The following is a 17,404-nucleotide window of genomic DNA, read 5'->3' on the forward strand; positions in this document are numbered from 1 at the left end:
ATGTGACACTAACACATTGGCCACATGTGGGTTTCCTGGAGCCACTGTAACAAACCGCTACAAACTTGGTGGCTGAAAGCAAGCTGGCAGGACCCGGGAAGGTGTCATTCCTCGGTGGGAGGTCGCTACAGGGAGACGGGCAGCCTGCCCCAGAGCAGCGTGCTCTCGGCGTCACTTCGCCGGCCGGTCTCGGCGCAAGAACTAGAAAGTGTGTGTAAAATGGGTCCAGCACGGCGTCTGCATGGAAGGCCCCCAGAGAGGTTGCTGTTACTATCTGAGCCATGCGTCTCTGGAGTTCAGTGATTTTAAGCCGTGTGGCTAAGGGTTTTCCAAACACGCAGTGCTGGCCATTTAGTCAGGGCACCGGCCTCCTTTCCCCCAGGCCAGTGACGGGCAACCTTTTGAGCGTGGTGTGTCAGACTTCGCCAAAAAACTGAGCATAACTCGGGTAGTGTGTCACTTTGAGGAAAAACATTATTTCGCAAATGTTTCATCCTCAGGAGCAGCAAATGTTTCATCCTCGGCATGCGGCCGCCTCAGCGGCTGCGTGTCATCAGAAATGGCTACGCATGTCAGTGCTGAGGGATAGAGAGTTAGAAACATCGATGAGAGAGAAACATCGATCAGCTGCCTCCTGCACACCTCGCACTGGGGATGTGCCCACAACCAAGGTACATGCCCTTGACAGGAATCGAACCTGGGACCCTTCAGTCCGCAGGCTGATGCTCTATCCACTGAGCCAAACCGGTGAGGGTGCTGCAGGATTTTAAGTAATTAGTTTATGTGCCATGAGATGGAAAAGGTTGAAAATCTCTGCTTCGGTTACTTAGTTTGTTGATGTTGAATTTTGCTTTGTTTGTTGCAGCAAAGAGAGTCGGATGAACGGGCAGTACCAGCAGCCGACCGACAGTCTCAGCAACGATAACAAGTGAGTGGCGCCTGCGGGGGGGGGGGGGGGGGGTGCCCTGGCATCTCGGGTGGGAGCGGCGGACCGCAGCGTTTCCCGGGAGACGGCTGCAGCGACGCATGGCCACGGCGAGCTTGTTTCTTCGGGCCGCTGGCCGCTTCCTGTCGTGCTGCCCATCCATCTTTTAGGAAAGGACTTGCCACAACCTTGATCGTGGACACTCTCGCCTGCTGTGGGAGCCTGACCTCCCAGGCCCCGGGGAAGCTCAGCCTCTGAGCTCCTGGGCTCTTCCTTCGCTGGCATTGCCACGCGGCTCTGCTCTTCTCGGCCTGCCTGGGTGCCTCTGACGTGGCAGAAAGGGTGGAGGGGGAGAGGTCACCGTGTCTCCCGATCCCTTCCTTCCACCACGTGGCTCCACTGAGGCAGCTGCAGAGCTGAGGGAGGCCACGCGGGCCCCTTTCCCTCTGCACCCCATGCACCCGCTCTGGTTCCCAGGGCACAAAGGGGGGTCGGGGAGCTCCCCTTGCTGTGCAGGCTCCTGGTGATGGTGACACTGAGGTCACGGCTGCTCCTTCCCTCCGAACTAGGTACTCCTTGTTCGCAGTCGTTAACCACCAGGGGACGCTGGAGAGCGGCCACTACACCAGCTTCATCAGGCAGCACAAGGACCAGTGGTTCAAGTGTGACGACGCCATCATCACCAAGGCCAGCATCGAGGACGTGCTGGACAGCGAGGGGTACGTCGGGCGCAGCGCGCGTCCACATGGGCGTCCACGCCCAAAGCCACGCCTGGTGGTAGTGCCACAGGGACGTGCACCTCTGGCGGCTGAAGCAGACAGGCCCCAGCCTCTGGTCCTGCGCAGCGCCCTCTGGGAGCGCCCTGACAGCGGCACGAGGGGTCCCCAGGTCGGCCAGAGCGGGTGGGGGTCTCCGGCAGCTCCTTGCTCCTGGCCCAGTTCATTCCTTCCTGGCACATCCTCATCCCCTTGAGCTTCGCTCAGTCCTTGGCCTTGAGCCCTCATTAGGGTCCTGGCCCCACTGAGCCGCTGGGCCGTGAGGGCGCTGTGGTCCAGGCTGTGGCAGCCCCCGGGGAGTGTGCACGGGACAGCCCGGCAGCGGGCCTGCCTCCGCGGCAGCAGTCTTACCGGCAGTGGCACCGGCCCGGGGCCTGAGTCCTGGACAGCGGGGCCGGTTCAGGAGCTTTTCCTGGTGAATGGGCGGGAGGGTGGGCTTAGGGGGCTTGGGCACGCAGTGGGGCACTGCCACTTCCTAGCTAAGGACCCTCCTCCTTGGGGACTAAGAACCAAAACCCATGCAAACAAGAGTCCGACTGCTGGTGACTGCGGGGCCAGTGCCGGGGGGGGGGGGGGGGGAGGTAGGTCGTGCCGGGCCTCGTGCAGGGGACCTGAGGGACCGTCGGTCAGATGCCTCTTTGCCTCCGCAGGTACCTGCTGTTCTACCACAAACAGTTCCTGGAGTACGAATAGCCTCACCCTCTGCTTCTCGGAGCAAAGGCCACGGAGTGGCAGCCTCACAAAATGACCCCCAGCAATCCGGCACCACCATCCCCACAGCAGCGCCCGGGCGTCGGTGCCTGCAGCCCCGGCCAGGGCTGTGGGTGTGGATGGACAGCGCGTGCGCGGCCTGGGAGCTGCACAGCAGGAAAGCACGAGAGGAAGGCGTGCCGGCATGGGAGGGGGGAGGGGGGTGTCCCTGCGTATCTCCTGCTCCTCAAACTGTGTGGGGCAGCCCACCGCAGGGAGCAGCCTCGCCCCTGCCTCAGTGCCCTGTGCTGTGCTGTGCGGCTCAGCAGGCGCCAGCCCACGTCCGGGACGCAACGGAAAGCCCCGAGGCTAGGCCAGAGGGCCTGGCGGTGTCTGAGTTTCCGTGTCACATGTGTGCAGGGAGGCACTCGGCTTCTGCCAGCAGAGTCTGTGGGTGGAAGACACGGATCGTCAGGCCTCTGCCTGCAGAGAGCAGCCCGACGCCCGGGGTGCCCGGCCGGCCCCTCCGCGCTCCTGGCCATGAACCCCCACCCCCTGCTCTTCCTGCGCCACAGACTTCATAACTGCAGTGTTATGACTGGATGCATCGAGTTTATGCTGAAATTGAGTTTCCTTCTCGAGAGAGTCTTGCTCTTGTGCTGTGTTGTTGCCCCCCCGCCCCCCGCTCACCCCGCCTTGGCGTCCTGGTGGCAGCTGGCAGGTGCGAGTCAGGCTACAGCAGTAGCAGTCTCCCGTGTTCCTCTGGAGCAAATGATGCGTTTTCCATGGCTTCACGGTTTTCCTTCGGCTCCTGTCCCGCCGTCCCTGTCACAGCTGGGGCTGTCGGGTGAGGGGGAGTGCTCCCCTTGCGGGGGGCCTGCTTCCCGGGCCAGGGCGGGCCCGAAGGCCAGCTGCCTGCCTTGCGGGCAGAGCGGAGCACGGCCTGTCCTGTGCTGCCTGCGTCTGTCTGTCCAGACCCCACCTCGGAGCTTTTGGTCCCTCTCTGAGACGTGAGCTGCGGGGGCGACGTGCTTGGATTGGTTGGCGGAGCACCTGTGCTGCCGGCGGCATCCCGGGCTCGCTGTCCCTCCGGCCAGCGGACGCCTGGAGAGCAGGGTAAATGTTTGGCTCTGTGGCCACAGGTAGCGTGTGAGCCAGTGAGCCAGGTGTGTTCCCACGGAACTGGGTGAGCACCGACACTCGAATTCCACGTAATGTCCATCATGAGGTTCTCGTTCCCTGTTTAAAAACGTGTCGGCTCCTTGTAGCTGACAGGCCGCCGAGAAGCAGGCCGCGGGCCAGGCCAGCTCGTTGGCTGGCGGCGTTGGCGGGGCGGTGCTCCAGGAGTTGAGCAGTGGCACTCACGGGGGAAACGCTGGAATATGCGAAGCAGCAGGCCGCAGAGCCATCCTGCGTGGCAAAGTCCCGAGTGATGGCGGTTCTCTTTCCGTTAGTTTCCACTTCTGCCCACTCCCTGTCCCCTGGCAGCCCCCACACTGTTGTTTGTGTCCATGAGTTTGGTTCTCCCTTTTTTCCTCATTCCCTCCCCCCTCCCAGTGCCGTGCCCCCCACAGCTGGCAGCCTGCTCTCTGTTCATTGGACTCCAGAGTGAGATGATATGGCATTTGACTGACGGGCTGCTTCCACTCAGCATAACGTTCTCCAGGTCCCTCTGCTGCCGCAAAGGGTAACGTTTTCCTCCTCTTAATGATCAAGTAGTATTCCTTCGTGTGAATGCTCCACGGCTGTTCGATCCACTCGCCTGCTGATGGCGCTTGGGCTGCGGCCGCCTCGTGGCTGTTGTGGAAACGCTGCAGTGGACATGGGCCTAGTGATGGTTCTGAAGCACTTGCTCCGCTCTCTCAGTGTGTCTCTGCCTTTACGGGACGCAGGCTTTAAAGCAGTGTTTTCAGAGAAGTATGGGGGGCAGATCCTCAGGAAGGGCTGCCTGTGTGAGGGTGTGTGCCTGCTGGGGAAGGTGCTGGGAGTGGCGTCCTCAGTGATGAGCACAGCTGGGCAGCGAGCTGACTGCGCGGGCGCGGGGGCCTGAGGCCTGAGGTCTCCCTGCGTCTGCCGGGGCCTCCGTGCTGGGTGGCGGCCATAAAGCAGAGTGGGGAGTTTCTGGAAGATTATCTGATCTGGCCGGCCTGCTCCCCAGCCTGTGCGCCCCCACCCGCCCGCTGTCACTGGTGCTCAGGGGCTCAGCCACAGGGCAGGGAGAGCAGTGGGGCCACGCGTGTCTTTTGTGGACATTATTCGAAGTGTGTGTCTCCAAGTTGGTTCTCTCTCCCCTTCGCCTTGGGGCTCTGAGCACTTGCCGGCCGGCTCTGCCCTGAAGGGCTCCCCTCCTGCCTCCCGGGGGTCTGGGTGGCGATGAAATGTTACATGAAATGTCCTTTTTAAAGAAGCTCCGGTCCAGCTATTAAATTCAGGAAAATGGCTTTTGTTTCCTAACAGCCACCACTATAGGTTCCTGTCGTCACCAAGCGTGTCTGAGCACCACGGTGTCCCATCGGGGTGTTAAAAGAACCTGAGCCTGCGGGGCGCACGCCGCGCTCCTCAGGGCGGGCTTTCCCTGTCCGGGTGCAGGTGGCGCCCCCGCGGCTCACGCGGCCCGAGCTCTGGTGGTTCGGCTCGGAGTGTGGGTGTGTGCGCTTCCGTCGTGTAAAGCTGCCGGCTGGGGCTTTGTGCGTGTGCTTGTGTTTGCTTGTTTTTTAATAATTGAAGTGATTGGGGCCTGTTATAACCAAAACAACTTCGAAAGAAAAAGATTCCAGTGGTCGTGCCGTGGGTTTGTACCAAGATGTCTGCGCCTCTTTCCCCTCTGTGTGAGGCGTGTTTGGCCCTTCCCTCCCTCCATGCTTGTAGTCGTTCTGTGTCATAATAAAGCCACATTTTATTCTGAACACGGGCTGGCTCTCCCCTTCCTCACACCAGCAGCCAAGGCGGGGCCGGGGATGAGAGTCCCGGGGTGCGTGCCCCCGGGAGCCGCCGGCCGCCTCGTTCTCTGTCCGGCCCTGTCCTCTTGGGGGCAGCATGGTGACGTGCCCGGAGCTCGCCTGCACAAGTCACCGAGGGCTCCTTCGAATGTGGAGAATGTGGAGGGTGCGGCGTCTGATGCCAAGCCCCGGGCTGTGGTGTGGGAGGCTCCGGGTGATGGGAGAACAGTTGAGGAAATAAGCGGAGCGAAGGCTTGCGCTGTCAGCTCTGATGGCCACAGGCAGCAGGCACCTGGGCCCCTCCCCGGCACCTGCTCTGGCCCTAGCACCTCGGCTGCCGTGCACCTGCCGGGCCCCAGCCCTCATTTCCGAGGTGCAGGGAGTCCCTGGGGGTCCTGCTGAGCCCTCCCGTCCCCGTGGTGCAGCCGTCGCTTCCCCTCACACAGACAGAACAGGTGTCTCCCGGGAGCTCCCCCTCAGGCTTCCTTCCAGGCCGCAGAGCCCGCCCTCCAGGGCAGGAGGAAGAGCGTGTGGTGAGGTTCTCCACTCCGCCGAGCCTGGGACCTGTCTGTGTTTTGGCCGTGGGGAGCGGCACCATGTAATGGCCTCTGGTTAAAAGCACACACGTCGGACCAGAAGAGAAGTCAAAGCCCCAGCCGTACCCTTCACCGTGACAGCTTTGGTCAGCGCAGCTGCCTCCCCCAGACGGAAGCGTGGCCGCACTTCCTGGTTGGAAGCAAGCTGCCTGGAATGTCGCAGCAATGGACAGAGGTGCGGACATTCACCTGTGGAGTATTCCCGGGAAGAGAGTCTGCACCCCCAGATGGAAGGGGCCCACCAGGCAGCCAGCTGGCCTTCTCGGACATGCTGTCTGGGAGTCGGCTGCCAGGCAGCGCTCTGTAATCAGCCTGGCGAGCCTGGGTCAGGGCAGATCAGGGGCATTGACCCTATTCTAGCTTCCTCCTCGGTCTTTTTTAAAAAAAATACATTTTTATTGATTTTTGAGAGAGAGGAAGGGAGGATAGAGAGAGAAACATCGATGGGAGGAACACGTCGGTCGATGGCAGGCCCCCTACTGGGGATGAAGCCTGCAGCCTGCAGCCCGGGCATGTGCCCTGACTGGGAATTGGACCTCTTGGTGCATGGGTCTCAACCACCAAGCCACACTGACTGGGCCTCCACCTCTCTCTCTCTCTCTCTCTCTCTCTCTCTCTCTCTCTCTCTCTCCCCCCCTGTTTTTTTAAATTTAATAAATCTTTATTGTTCACATCATTACAATAGTTTTCCTTTTCCCCCCATAGCTCCCCTCCACCTGGTTCCCACCCCACTCTCTGCCCTTACCTCCCCCCCACTGTCCTCATCCATAGGTGTACGATTTTTGTCCAGTCTCTTCCTGCACCCCCACACCGCTTTCCCCCTGAGAATTATCAGTCCACTCCCTTTCTATGCCCCTGATTCTATTATATTCACCAGTTTATTCTGTTCCTCAGATTTTTTATTCACTTGATTTTTAGGTTCACTTGTTGATAGATATGTATTTGTTCATAATTTTTATCTTTACTTTTTTCTTCCTCTTAAAGAATACCTTTCAGCATTTCATATAATACTGGTTTGGTGGTGATGAACTCCTTTAGCTTTTTCTTACCTGTGAAGCTCTTTATCTGACCTTCCATTCTGAATGTCAGCTTGGCTGGGTAGAGTACTCTTGGTTGTAGGTTCTTGCTATTCATCACTTTGAATATTTCTTGCCACTCCCATCTGGCCTGCATAGTTTCTGTTGAGAAATCAGCTGATAATCGTATGGGTGCTCCCTTGTAGGTAATTAACTGTTTTTCTCTTGCTGCTTTTAATATTCTCTCTTTGTCTTTTGCTCTTGGCATTTTAATTATTATGTGTCTTGGTGTGGTTCTCTTTGGATTCCTCTTGTTTGGGGTTCTGGGTGCTTCCTGGACTTATAAGTCTATTTCTTTCACCAGGTAGGGGAAGTTTTCTGTCATTATTTCTTCAAATAGGTTTTCAATATATTGCTCTCTCTCTTCTTCTGCACGCCTATAATTCGGATGTTGGTACGTTTGAAATTGTCCCAGAGGCTCCCTACACTATCTTCATATTTTTGGATTTCTTTTTGCTTTTCCAGTTGGGTGTTTTTTGTTTCTTCGCATTTCAAATCTTTGATTTGATTCTTGCGATCCTCTAGTCTGCTGTTGGGTCTCTGTATAATATTTTTTATTTCAGTCAGTGTGTTTAATTTCTTGTTGGTCCTTTTTTGTATCCTCGAGGTTCTGGCTAAATTTATCGGCCTTTTCTAGGAAGTTCTTGAAAAACCTTATAACCGTGGTTTTGAATTCTATATCCAGACGTTTGTTTTCCTCCATTTCTTTAGTTTGTGATGTTTCTTTGTCTCCGCATTTTCGCTGCTTCCCTGAGTTGATAGAGTGGCTTTGTGTGCTAGGTGTCCTATAGGGCCCAGTGGCTCAGCCTCCCTAATTACCTGAGGTGGACACCCTTGGTGCACCCCTTTGTGGGCTGTGTGCTCAGTCTTGTTGTAGTTAAGTCTTGATTGTTGTTGGTGTCACTGGGAGGAATTGACCTCCAGGATAATTGGCTGTGAGTATCAGCTGTGTCTACGCCAGGAGACCTTCTGTGCTGTAGACAGCCTTATAGGACCAGACTTGCAAAATTGCAAAAGCCTCTGTGCTCAGCTTGGGTAGGGTGGAGTCTCAGGGCTGAGCAGACAGTCTTGGCTTCCCTGCTCTTGCGTGCACACCTCCAGACCTCTGCCTTCCGCGGCTCCCCTGAGTTTCTGCCTGACAGTCCAGATTCCCCCAGGCTCGCATGGAACTGGGGTTCAGTGCAGTCAGGAGCTTCCGACTCCCTTCCGCTAGGGAGAGCTAGCAGCAACCTCAGCAGTCAGTCTTCTCTGCGTGCGTGCACCTCCAGACCCCTGCGCGCTGCGGCTTCCCCGAGTCTCTGAGTCTCTGTGTGCCTTTCTCTCTACCTGACAGTCCAGACTCCCCCCGTATGAGCCTGGGTCCACGGGGTTTTGCCTGGAACTGGGGTTCAGTGCAGTCAGGGGCTTCCTTCTCCCTCCTGCCAGAGAAAGCCAGCCAGGCACTCAGCCGCCCTTCCTCTCTGCGTGCGTGTCTCCGTACCTCAGCCCTTTGCAGCTCCTCTGATTGTCCGTGAGCTTTTCTCTTTCCTTCTAGTTGTAGAATTTCCACTCAGCCAGCTTTCCTGTGTTTCTGGATGATGTCCGTTCTGTCTTTTAGTTGTAGTTTTGAAATTGTTGTGCGAGGTAGCAGTTTAGGTGCTTACCTATGCTGCCATCTTGGTTTCTCCTCCACCTCTCTCTTGAAGGCCACTTCTTCATGAGTCTGCAAAGCAAGCACGGGGCCAGGAAGGACACGACCTGCCTCCCGAGGCATGCTCCTGTGCCCTGGTCGTGAAGAGTGCCTCGGAGGAGTTCTGGGCACTGGGGTGCAGATGCCTGCACTGTCTGCCTGTTTTGAGAGCTCTGTCCCCATCCAAATCTGTCACTAACCTTTCAACTCTCTTCCAAGCCCTTGACAATCCATCCAAGCTGTTGGCCACTTCCCATAAGCCCATGTAGATCAGCACTTTGGGCCTCTCCAAAGTGGGTAACGGATGTCCAGCTGCCAAGTTCTACTAGGGTTTCCTTCATCACGTCCGGCAGGTCTCCTCACTTCCCTGGTCAGAGAACTGGGGGGCCACATACAGGTCTGGTGACGAAGCCTGAGCCACCTGCTCAGGTCACAGCACCTTCTGGACATGCCCTTCCCACTCTGGCCACTACCCACCCCACCTCAAGGCTAAGCAAGGCCGACGACACTCGGTTTACGGTGGGATGCTCAGGCTTCCTGGTCAACTGTTGTCCTATGAGTAGTGTGTAGTCTCCACTACGTCCACGAACAGCAAACACGGTGTTTCTGAAAGAGGAACTACCTGCAGAGGAGGGTGTTCTGCCCGGGAATCCTGGAGTCTGCTGTTGTCCCATCGCCCAGTCTCCGCGAGGCCTTCTGTTGCCCTCAGCCCTTTGAGCACCAGTGGTCTCTCCGGACCATGAGGTCTGAGTGGTGGTGCAGCCTGAACTTGCTGCTTGGGTCCCACTGGGAGCGGAGCTGTGTGGCGCCTCTGGCGATGGGTCAAGTTGGCACTTGGTGGGGTGTGCTGCTCCTACCCCAACAAGGCCTGCCAAGCTTCGGGCCTCTATGTTGTAGGTGGTGCAAGGTGCAGCAGCTTCCTTTTAAAGAAATATGTTCTGCCGAAACCGGTTTGGCTCAATGGATAGAGCGTCAGCCTGCGGACTGGAAGGTCCCAGGTTCGATTCCGGTCAAGGGCATGTACCTTGGTTGCGGGCACATCCCCAGTAGGGGGTGTGCAGGAGGCAGCTGGTTGATGTCTCTCTCTCATCGACGTTTCTAGCTCTCTATCCCTCTCCCTTCCTCCCTGTAAAAATCAATAAAATATATATTTAAAGAAATATGTTCTTAGTGATTTCTAGAGAGAGAGGAAGAGAGAAGGATAGATAGAAACATCGATGAGAGGAACATCGTCGATTGGCTGCTCCTGCAACCGGGCATGTGCCCTCCCGGGATTGAACCGGCAGCATCTTGGTTCCTGCGCCTGTGCTCATATCCTGCCTGAGAGGATATCTGGATACACTTCAAACCACTGGGACATCATTGAGTGGGGAGCCCTGAGTTTTTGGGGAATTTATTTCTCATGCTTTGGTTCACTTGTCTTTATAGAATTTGCTACTTACTGCTCATCAGCAAAAAGTCATCAATATTGTGAACCTGAGTAATCTATAATAACAGAAGTGTAATATACTTATTAGACCGGACAGCTGAACAACCTTCCGGACATCATTCCGGACAAAGCTGCGGGGGCTGAGGCAGAGGTGGTTAGGGACGATCAGGCAGGCAGGCGAGCAGTTAGAGGCAGGCAGGCAGAGGTGATTAGGGGCGATGAGGCAGGCAGGCAGGCAGGCCAGTGGTTAGGAACCAGCAGTCCCGGATTGCAAGAGGGATGTCTGACTGCCAGTTTCAGACCTAAACTAGCATTCGGACATCCCCTGAGGGGTCCCGGATTGAGAGGGTGCAGGCCAGGCTGAGGGAAACCCTCCCCCACTTTGCCCCCCCCCCCCATGTGCGCCTCTAGTATTTTATGAAATAGCAAGATGGTTAATATTTCTCTAGATTGTATGATAGCAGCAAGCAGCATTAATCCAGTCCTGAGGCTAAAGGCTGTCCCATGAAGGCACACTGTTGGCCCTCCGTGGGGGAAACGAACTGCCTCGTGGTCCTTACAGATGGTGGAGAGAGCAGGGCAGCAGCCAGGTCAGCGGGTGCATCCTCAGTGCCACAGCCTGGTGATTGGCTCCAGGGCACCTGAGTGGGTTTATAGTTAGTACAGGCATAGCTTTACTTCATTGGACTTCACAGATGTTGCTGTTTCTTTTCTTTCTTTTTTTTTACAAATTGAAGGCCAGCAAAAAAAAAGGATTACAACTGACTTTATTGTGATAATTGCTGTATAGCGGTGATCTGGAACTGAACCCGCAGTCTCCTAGGTGTGTCCCAGTCTATAGTCATTTTCTAAGCCTCATCAGACTTCTGCATGGACAAACAGGTGAGTTACATGAGAGTGTGATAGGTGTCACGGCCGCTTTGAAGACGTTGATGGGAGCGTTAATCTTTGAAATCCCGTGCCCTCCGGGAATATGGGACTGCTTCTAGTTTATTATCTTTGTCGGGAGGTAAGGTCAGAGACTTCCACATATTCCTCCAAACTTAACCTCCTCCGGTGGGTCAGAGAGTGACTCTGGGATCCTGCCAGTTGTCAGGTATGCCCACTGTACACTCAACAGGAGAACTAACCACAGGCTGGATCCAGTACTTGTCAATTTTAAAACTAAGTTGCACATATGTCCACTGTCTCCACTGGCATGGAAGAGTGCAGTGACTGGCCTGTGTCTGCTTCCTAGGAGACATTTCGTTTTCCCTTTCACTGGTCTGGAAAGGAGAAAGTGTCAAATGAAGTAGGAAGGAAAAATGAGGCATTTTGCTCAGACAGTTTGGGAACTCCCTGATGGGCTGGAAGCCGAGGCCCATGGGCGGTTTCACGGCCAGAACGAGAGCCGCCTGGGAGCCTGGAAGGCCTCTTGACCCGGGGTCTGATCTGGTTGGTCTGATGAGGGCCTCGGGATTTTGTTACAGATTTCCCCCAGGGACTGACGCTCAGCTCAGCTGCCCGTAAGGGCCTGGACAGTGCAGCTTCTGGTCAGTGGGAGTGTTGCCTTCCTGGTCTGGCACGGTTAGTGGTGTAATCGGGTGCGTGAGGGAGGCAACCAGTGGGTGTTTCTCTTTCCCTTCCATTCTCTCTAAAATCAATAAGCATATTTTAAAAACAAAATAGAAAAGAAACACCATCCCAAATGGCCTGAGGGAAATTTTAGAGCCAAGAAAACAGCTAGAAAAACCCAGGCAGTGGCTGACCTTGCACCTCCTTGGAGATCCAAGAGACAGTGTACCCAGTGGTCAGAGTGAGACCATCCAGATTACAACTCTTCACATCCATAAGAGAGAAATTCAGGGGGTAGACTCAGTGAGCACCAAAGCCCCACTGAAGCAAGTCCTGCCCCATAAGGGTCTCTCCAGCACAGAAGTTTTCCCATTGTAGACACAACTGATCCTCACAGCCAGTTGACCTGGAGGTCAATTCCTCCCAGTGATACCAACAGCAATCAAGGCTTAACTACAACAAGACTGCACACAGCCCAGAAAGGGGTGCACCAAGAGTGTCCACCTCAGGTAATTAAGGAGGCTGAGCCACTGGGCCCTATAGGATACCTAGCACACAAAGCCGCTCTATCAACTCAGGGAAGCAGCCAAAATGCAGAGACAAAGAAACAGGTCACTAATGAGAGAAATGGAGGAAAGCAGACTACTGGATATAGAGTTCAAAACCACGGGTATAAGGTTACTCAAGAATCTTCTAGAAACCTCCGAGAAATTTAGTGAGACCCTCAAGGATGTGATAAAGGACCAACTAGAAATTAAGCATACACTGACTGTAATAAAAAAATAATATACAGAGATCAAACAACAGACTAGAGGAACACAAGAATCAAATCAAAGATTTGAAATGCAAAGAAACAAAAAACACCCAACCGGAAAAGCAAAAAGAAATCCAAAAATATGAAGATAGTGTATGGAGCCTCTGGGACAACTTCAAACGTGGCAACATCCGAATTATAGGCGTGCAGAAGAAGAGAGAGAGAGCAATATATTGAAAACCTATTTGAAGAAATAACGACAGAAAACTTCCCCCACCTGGTGAAAGAAATAGACTTACAAGTCCAGGAAGCTCACAGAACCCCAAACAAAAGGAATCCAAAGAGGACCACACTAAGACACATCATAATTAAAATGCCAAGAGCAAAAGACAAAGAATTTTGAAAGCAGCAAGAGAAAAACAGTTAGTACCTACAAGGGAGCACCCGTGCGACTGTCAGCTGATTTCTCAACAGAACTATGCAGGCCAGAAGGGAGTGGCAAGAAATATTCAAAGGGATGAATAGCAAGAACCTACAACCAAGATTACTCTACCCAGCCAAGCTGACATTCAGAATTGAAGGGCAGATAAAGCGCTTCACAGATAAGAAAAGGCTAAAGGAGTTCATCACCGCCAAACCAGTATTATATGAAATGAAAGGTTCTTAGAAGAAGAAGAAAAAGGTAAAGATAAAAATTATGAACAACAAATACATATCTATCAACAAGTGAACCTAAAAATCAAGTGAATAAAAAATCTGAGGAACAGAATAAACTGGTGAATATAATAGAATCTGGCATAGAAAGGGAGTGGACTGACAATTCGGGGGAAGGGGGGGTGTGGGGTGTGGGAAGAGACTGGACAAAAATCGTACACCTATGGATGAGGACAGTGGGGGGCGGTAAAGGCTGTGGGGGCGTGGGTACCGGGTGGAGGGGAGCTATGGGGGGCAAAAAGAGGAACAACTGTAATCTGAACAATAAAGAGTTATTAAAAATAAAAAAAAGAAAACATAGCTAGAGAAAATCTAACGCTTCCCAATCTCCTTTGTTCCATAACTAATTTTGAGAAGCTTCTAAAACCATATCTGATGCAGTGAGATTTTTTAAGAAACCGAGGAGAGGGAGACAGTTGGGCAGAGGGAAGGGCCTCATAGAAAGCAGCATGTGAAGTGCATGTGGCCTGCGTGACCAGTGACCGGAGCACCTCCAGCCCCAGGGAGGGGAGCAGCCCCAGGAGATGGAGGAGAGGCCCGGGGAGTGGGGGAGCCATCCTGGGGAGATGGAGGAGAGGCCCGGGGAGTGGGGGAGCCATCCTGGGGAGATGGAGGAGAGGCCCGGGGAGTGGGGGAGCATTCCTGGTGGAGGGAGCAGCAGAGGCGGAGGCTCGGGGCAGGAGCAGGAATGAAAGGACTTTCCCGAGGACAGGATGGGAGTTGGGCACCAGAGCTCCGTGTGTTTGTCAAGGTCACTGGGCTGCCGGCTGCCAGCTAGAAATCAGAAAGCCCCTCCTTCCCTAGAAATAAAAAGCTGGATCATCTATAAAACTGCGTTTTCTCTGGGACCCATCCAGGCACTGAAGCTGCAGGGCAGCCACTGACCCTGGAGTCAGGAAGGTGGGTGCCCCCAAGGGGAGGATGGGTTTGCAGGAAGAGCAGACCTGAGAGCTACAGACAGGGGAGGTGACATCACCTGCAGGTTCCTCTCCACAGACTCCACTGGACCCTCATAAGAAACATCAGGCACAGAGGGGAGACCCGCTCGGGGTGTAGGCTCAGGCATGGGGAGGCCGTGACAGGACATGCAGCCCCTCAGATTTCCCCTCGCAAACCGAAGCTGCATGCGCCTGGGGAAAGGGCGGTCCTGCTGCCTGCAGCTGGGGCAGGAGACTGGCCTGGCCTGAGGCGGGAGCAGCTCCTATGGGGGGGGGCAGGGGTCCTGCACAAGCCTCACCCCCACCAGGAGCACAGGAGCTGCCTGAGGTGGAGCGGGCACCAGGTCATAGCCACTACCACCAAGGAGAGAGAAAGACCCTTTTGACGTGAGGCCCGCAGAGGAGGCGCTGGGCCAAGGGCAGAGCGGAATATTGGGAATCCGGACCCCAGCTAAGAACATGGGCACTGGAGGCATTGAAACCCTGAGCTGGTCACACTCAGTTCCTGACTCGGTTGGTCCCACCCCGCACACTCAGCCCAGCAGGAAAACAGGCGTGCCTACCTCCAGGCATAAATGCTTCCTGCTTCAGTCTCTATCCAGGGCTGTCATTCAAACATTTCCAAACACAAAAGAGCAAGTGACTACCCACTGTGAAGAGACCAACCGACGCCCCAGCTGTTGAATTGGCAGGAAATTCGAACCAAGATCAGTATGTCGAAGGCCAACCCGGGGACACGGAGCCCTGCAGGAAGGGGGTGGCTTCGGGCCCAGGGACACGGAGCCCGGTAGGAATGGGGGGGCTTTGGCAGAGACGGAGTATTCAGGAGGCAGCTGTTGGGGGGGCTCGGAGGACAGTAGTAAGAGGAAGACCTTTGACGGCCACCGGTGGGCTCAGCACAGCTGAGGAAGGAAGCGTGAAACAAGGCCACTAGGACTTCCCCAAACTGCAACACCGGGAAACCAGGGAACCCACCAAGAAGTGGCACCAGGGCCAGGGCACAATAAATACTGACCAGTTTGAAGAGATAATGGCCGAAGAATGTGAGGCTGAGAGGTAGCGCAATGCTGAGGACCTGAAGGAAAACCTGCTGACAGAGAAGGACATTTGAAGGTTTTGTTGGCTGAAAAAGTCTCTGGAATCCCCCTCCAGAACTTTCTTGAAGATTCGAAAATAATTAAATTGGGGCCGTGGGGACACAGAAGGTCCCCGCACCGCTGATCTTTGCCAGCACCAATGCTACCACGGGCTCTTTCCAGTTTGGGGACCGCACTGGAGTCGGCAGTGCCTGAGGCGCTCATCAAGGACTCGCCCATCACCTTGGGAAGAGCAGTTGGAAAACCCGCCCAGGCACGTGCGGAAGGGCCCGGTGCTGGTCTGTGGCTGTCTCCCCGCCGGTGCTGTGATCGGCTCCTTTTCCGTTAGACTCTGGCAGCTGCTTTGGCAGGCGCGATGCAGTGCTTACTGTCACCCTATTGGCTGCCACTGGCTGCCTTATGGGACTCTGCAAATTAGCGGAGACGGTTGCCATGTAGACCCGGGGCCGGTTGGTAACTGGCCTCTTGCAGACTCTGCACAGGTTGGTGCCACGCGCGTTGGAGAGATGTCTCCTCCTGCCCTGCGGGAGCCGTCGGGCATCGTCATCGGGATTCTGCTGGCCCGGAGCTTTGGCGTGAAGTCATCTTGGGAAGTGAAGACCTTTGGCCCATGCTGTTGGGCTTCACCATCCTCCCATCTTTCCTACAATCATAGCCTTTCCATTTGCTCAGAAAGTCCTAGATTCTTGCTGATAACAGAAAGGAAGAGGACAGTGCTGGAAAGGCCCTCCAGCGGCTGTGGGGCAGCCAGGACGTGAATCAGGACGTCCGGGAGATGAAAGAGGAGAGTATGGGGATGTCGCAAGAAAAGCAAGCCACTGTGCTGCAGCTCTGTAGATCCCAGAGCTGCCGACAGCCCCTCATGCTTTCCATCATGCTCCAGCTCTCTCAGCAACTCTCCAGAATCGATGCTGTGTTCTATTGCTCAACAGGAATCTTCAAAATGCTGGTGTTGAGGAGCCCATCTCTGCCATCATTGGTGCCGGTGTGGTTAACACCATCGTCGCTGTAGTATTTCTGTTTCTGGTGGAAAGGGCAGGAAGGAGGACTCTCCACATGACTGGCCTTGGAGGAATGGCTTCCTGCTCCATCCTCACGGCTGTGTCCATGTTATCAGCGGGTGAGTACAGCTGGATGAGCTTCCTTTGCATTGGGGCTATCTTGGTGTTCGTGGCCTTCTTTGAAATTGGCCCAGGCCCAGTCCCTGGTTGTGAAGTATGGTAGCCATCATCTCAGGTAAAAACTGCAGCTTAACTTTAACTTTAACCTGCTGTTTTGGCTTCTGTACTTATTTCCTTGCTAAAACAATAGAAAAGTTATTTTGATTTTCTGAACTTATGTATGCTATCCCAATCGATTGAATACTCCATTGTTGGTGGTTTGAATATCCCATTGATTGTGATCTCACTGATTATCGAGTCACATTCTTCTGTACCTGGAGACCAGGACAGCACAATTACCCTAAATTGCCTCAGTGGCTACAGATAATGTGCTCTGGTTGACTCAGTGGTCCCGAGACCAGGACAGCACAATTATTCTAAATTGCCTCAGTGGCTCCAGATAATGTTTCCTTCGATTCAGTGATCCTTAGACCCAAAACTATAATTAATCTTTATAGATAACTAACTTGCTCAATTTCGCTTCTGTAACTGCTTTGTGCAAACCAGGTTCCTCATTCCAAACCCGAAGATGTAATCGATACCTTTGTCATATTCTGCCTATATAAGCCGGATGTGGCCAGCATTTCGGGGCTGGGAGATTTGGAATGCTTATATTCCCTTGTAACCGCCGGCCTTTGAATAAATGACTCCATAATTTGACTTTTGAGGCGTCCTTTGTGAGACTAGGGGGTACACTACAACAGTTGATTGTGCCGAACTCTTCACCATGGGCTGGCAGGGCTGGCTGCTCCGACTGGACCGCCCCCTTTTGGGGGATTGCTCCTCCCGGCAGCGCCTTCTGTCTAGGACCCCACACGTTTATTGTCTCACTGGCTTCTTTGTGCCTTCTGGAAAGCTCCTGAGACCCGCGGCAGGACTTTTGAGGAAAGTACACGAGCCTTTGCAGGGCAGGCACACATGGCTAACAGAGCTGAGAGAGGCGCCTTTGAAATGAACAACGGCAGCCTGGTAAGGAGACCACCACCAATGGCACAGCCATGCTTCCTTCCCACCTCCCTCCCAGCATGCAAAGTAGCCTCTCCCTGAATGGGGGAGACCTCACAGGTTGTAAGCCAGGACTGTTTCT

At 54.5% G+C, this 17,404-nt stretch overlaps 1 protein-coding gene and 1 pseudogene across 1 annotated transcript in view; both read left to right on the plus strand.

Annotated features, from left to right (window-relative positions):
- Positions 1–5,297, plus strand: part of USP22 (ubiquitin specific peptidase 22) — a 58,688-nt gene extending 53,391 nt beyond the window's left edge. The window contains exons 11-13 of the mRNA XM_054708952.1: positions 866–928; positions 1,495–1,644; positions 2,352–5,297. Coding sequence (XP_054564927.1) covers positions 866–928; positions 1,495–1,644; positions 2,352–2,394 — 256 coding nt within the window. The 3' untranslated portion in view covers positions 2,395–5,297. The remainder of the gene's footprint in view (positions 1–865; positions 929–1,494; positions 1,645–2,351) is intronic.
- Positions 5,298–15,241: 9,944 nt separating this feature from the next.
- On the plus strand, positions 15,242–16,962 carry LOC103299385 (solute carrier family 2, facilitated glucose transporter member 3-like; annotated as a pseudogene).
- Positions 16,963–17,404: the final 442 nt, after the last annotated feature.

The sequence above is a fragment of the Eptesicus fuscus genome, chromosome 20 (genome assembly GCF_027574615.1).
Source record: "Eptesicus fuscus isolate TK198812 chromosome 20, DD_ASM_mEF_20220401, whole genome shotgun sequence".
NCBI classification, from domain to species: Eukaryota; Metazoa; Chordata; class Mammalia; order Chiroptera; family Vespertilionidae; genus Eptesicus; species Eptesicus fuscus.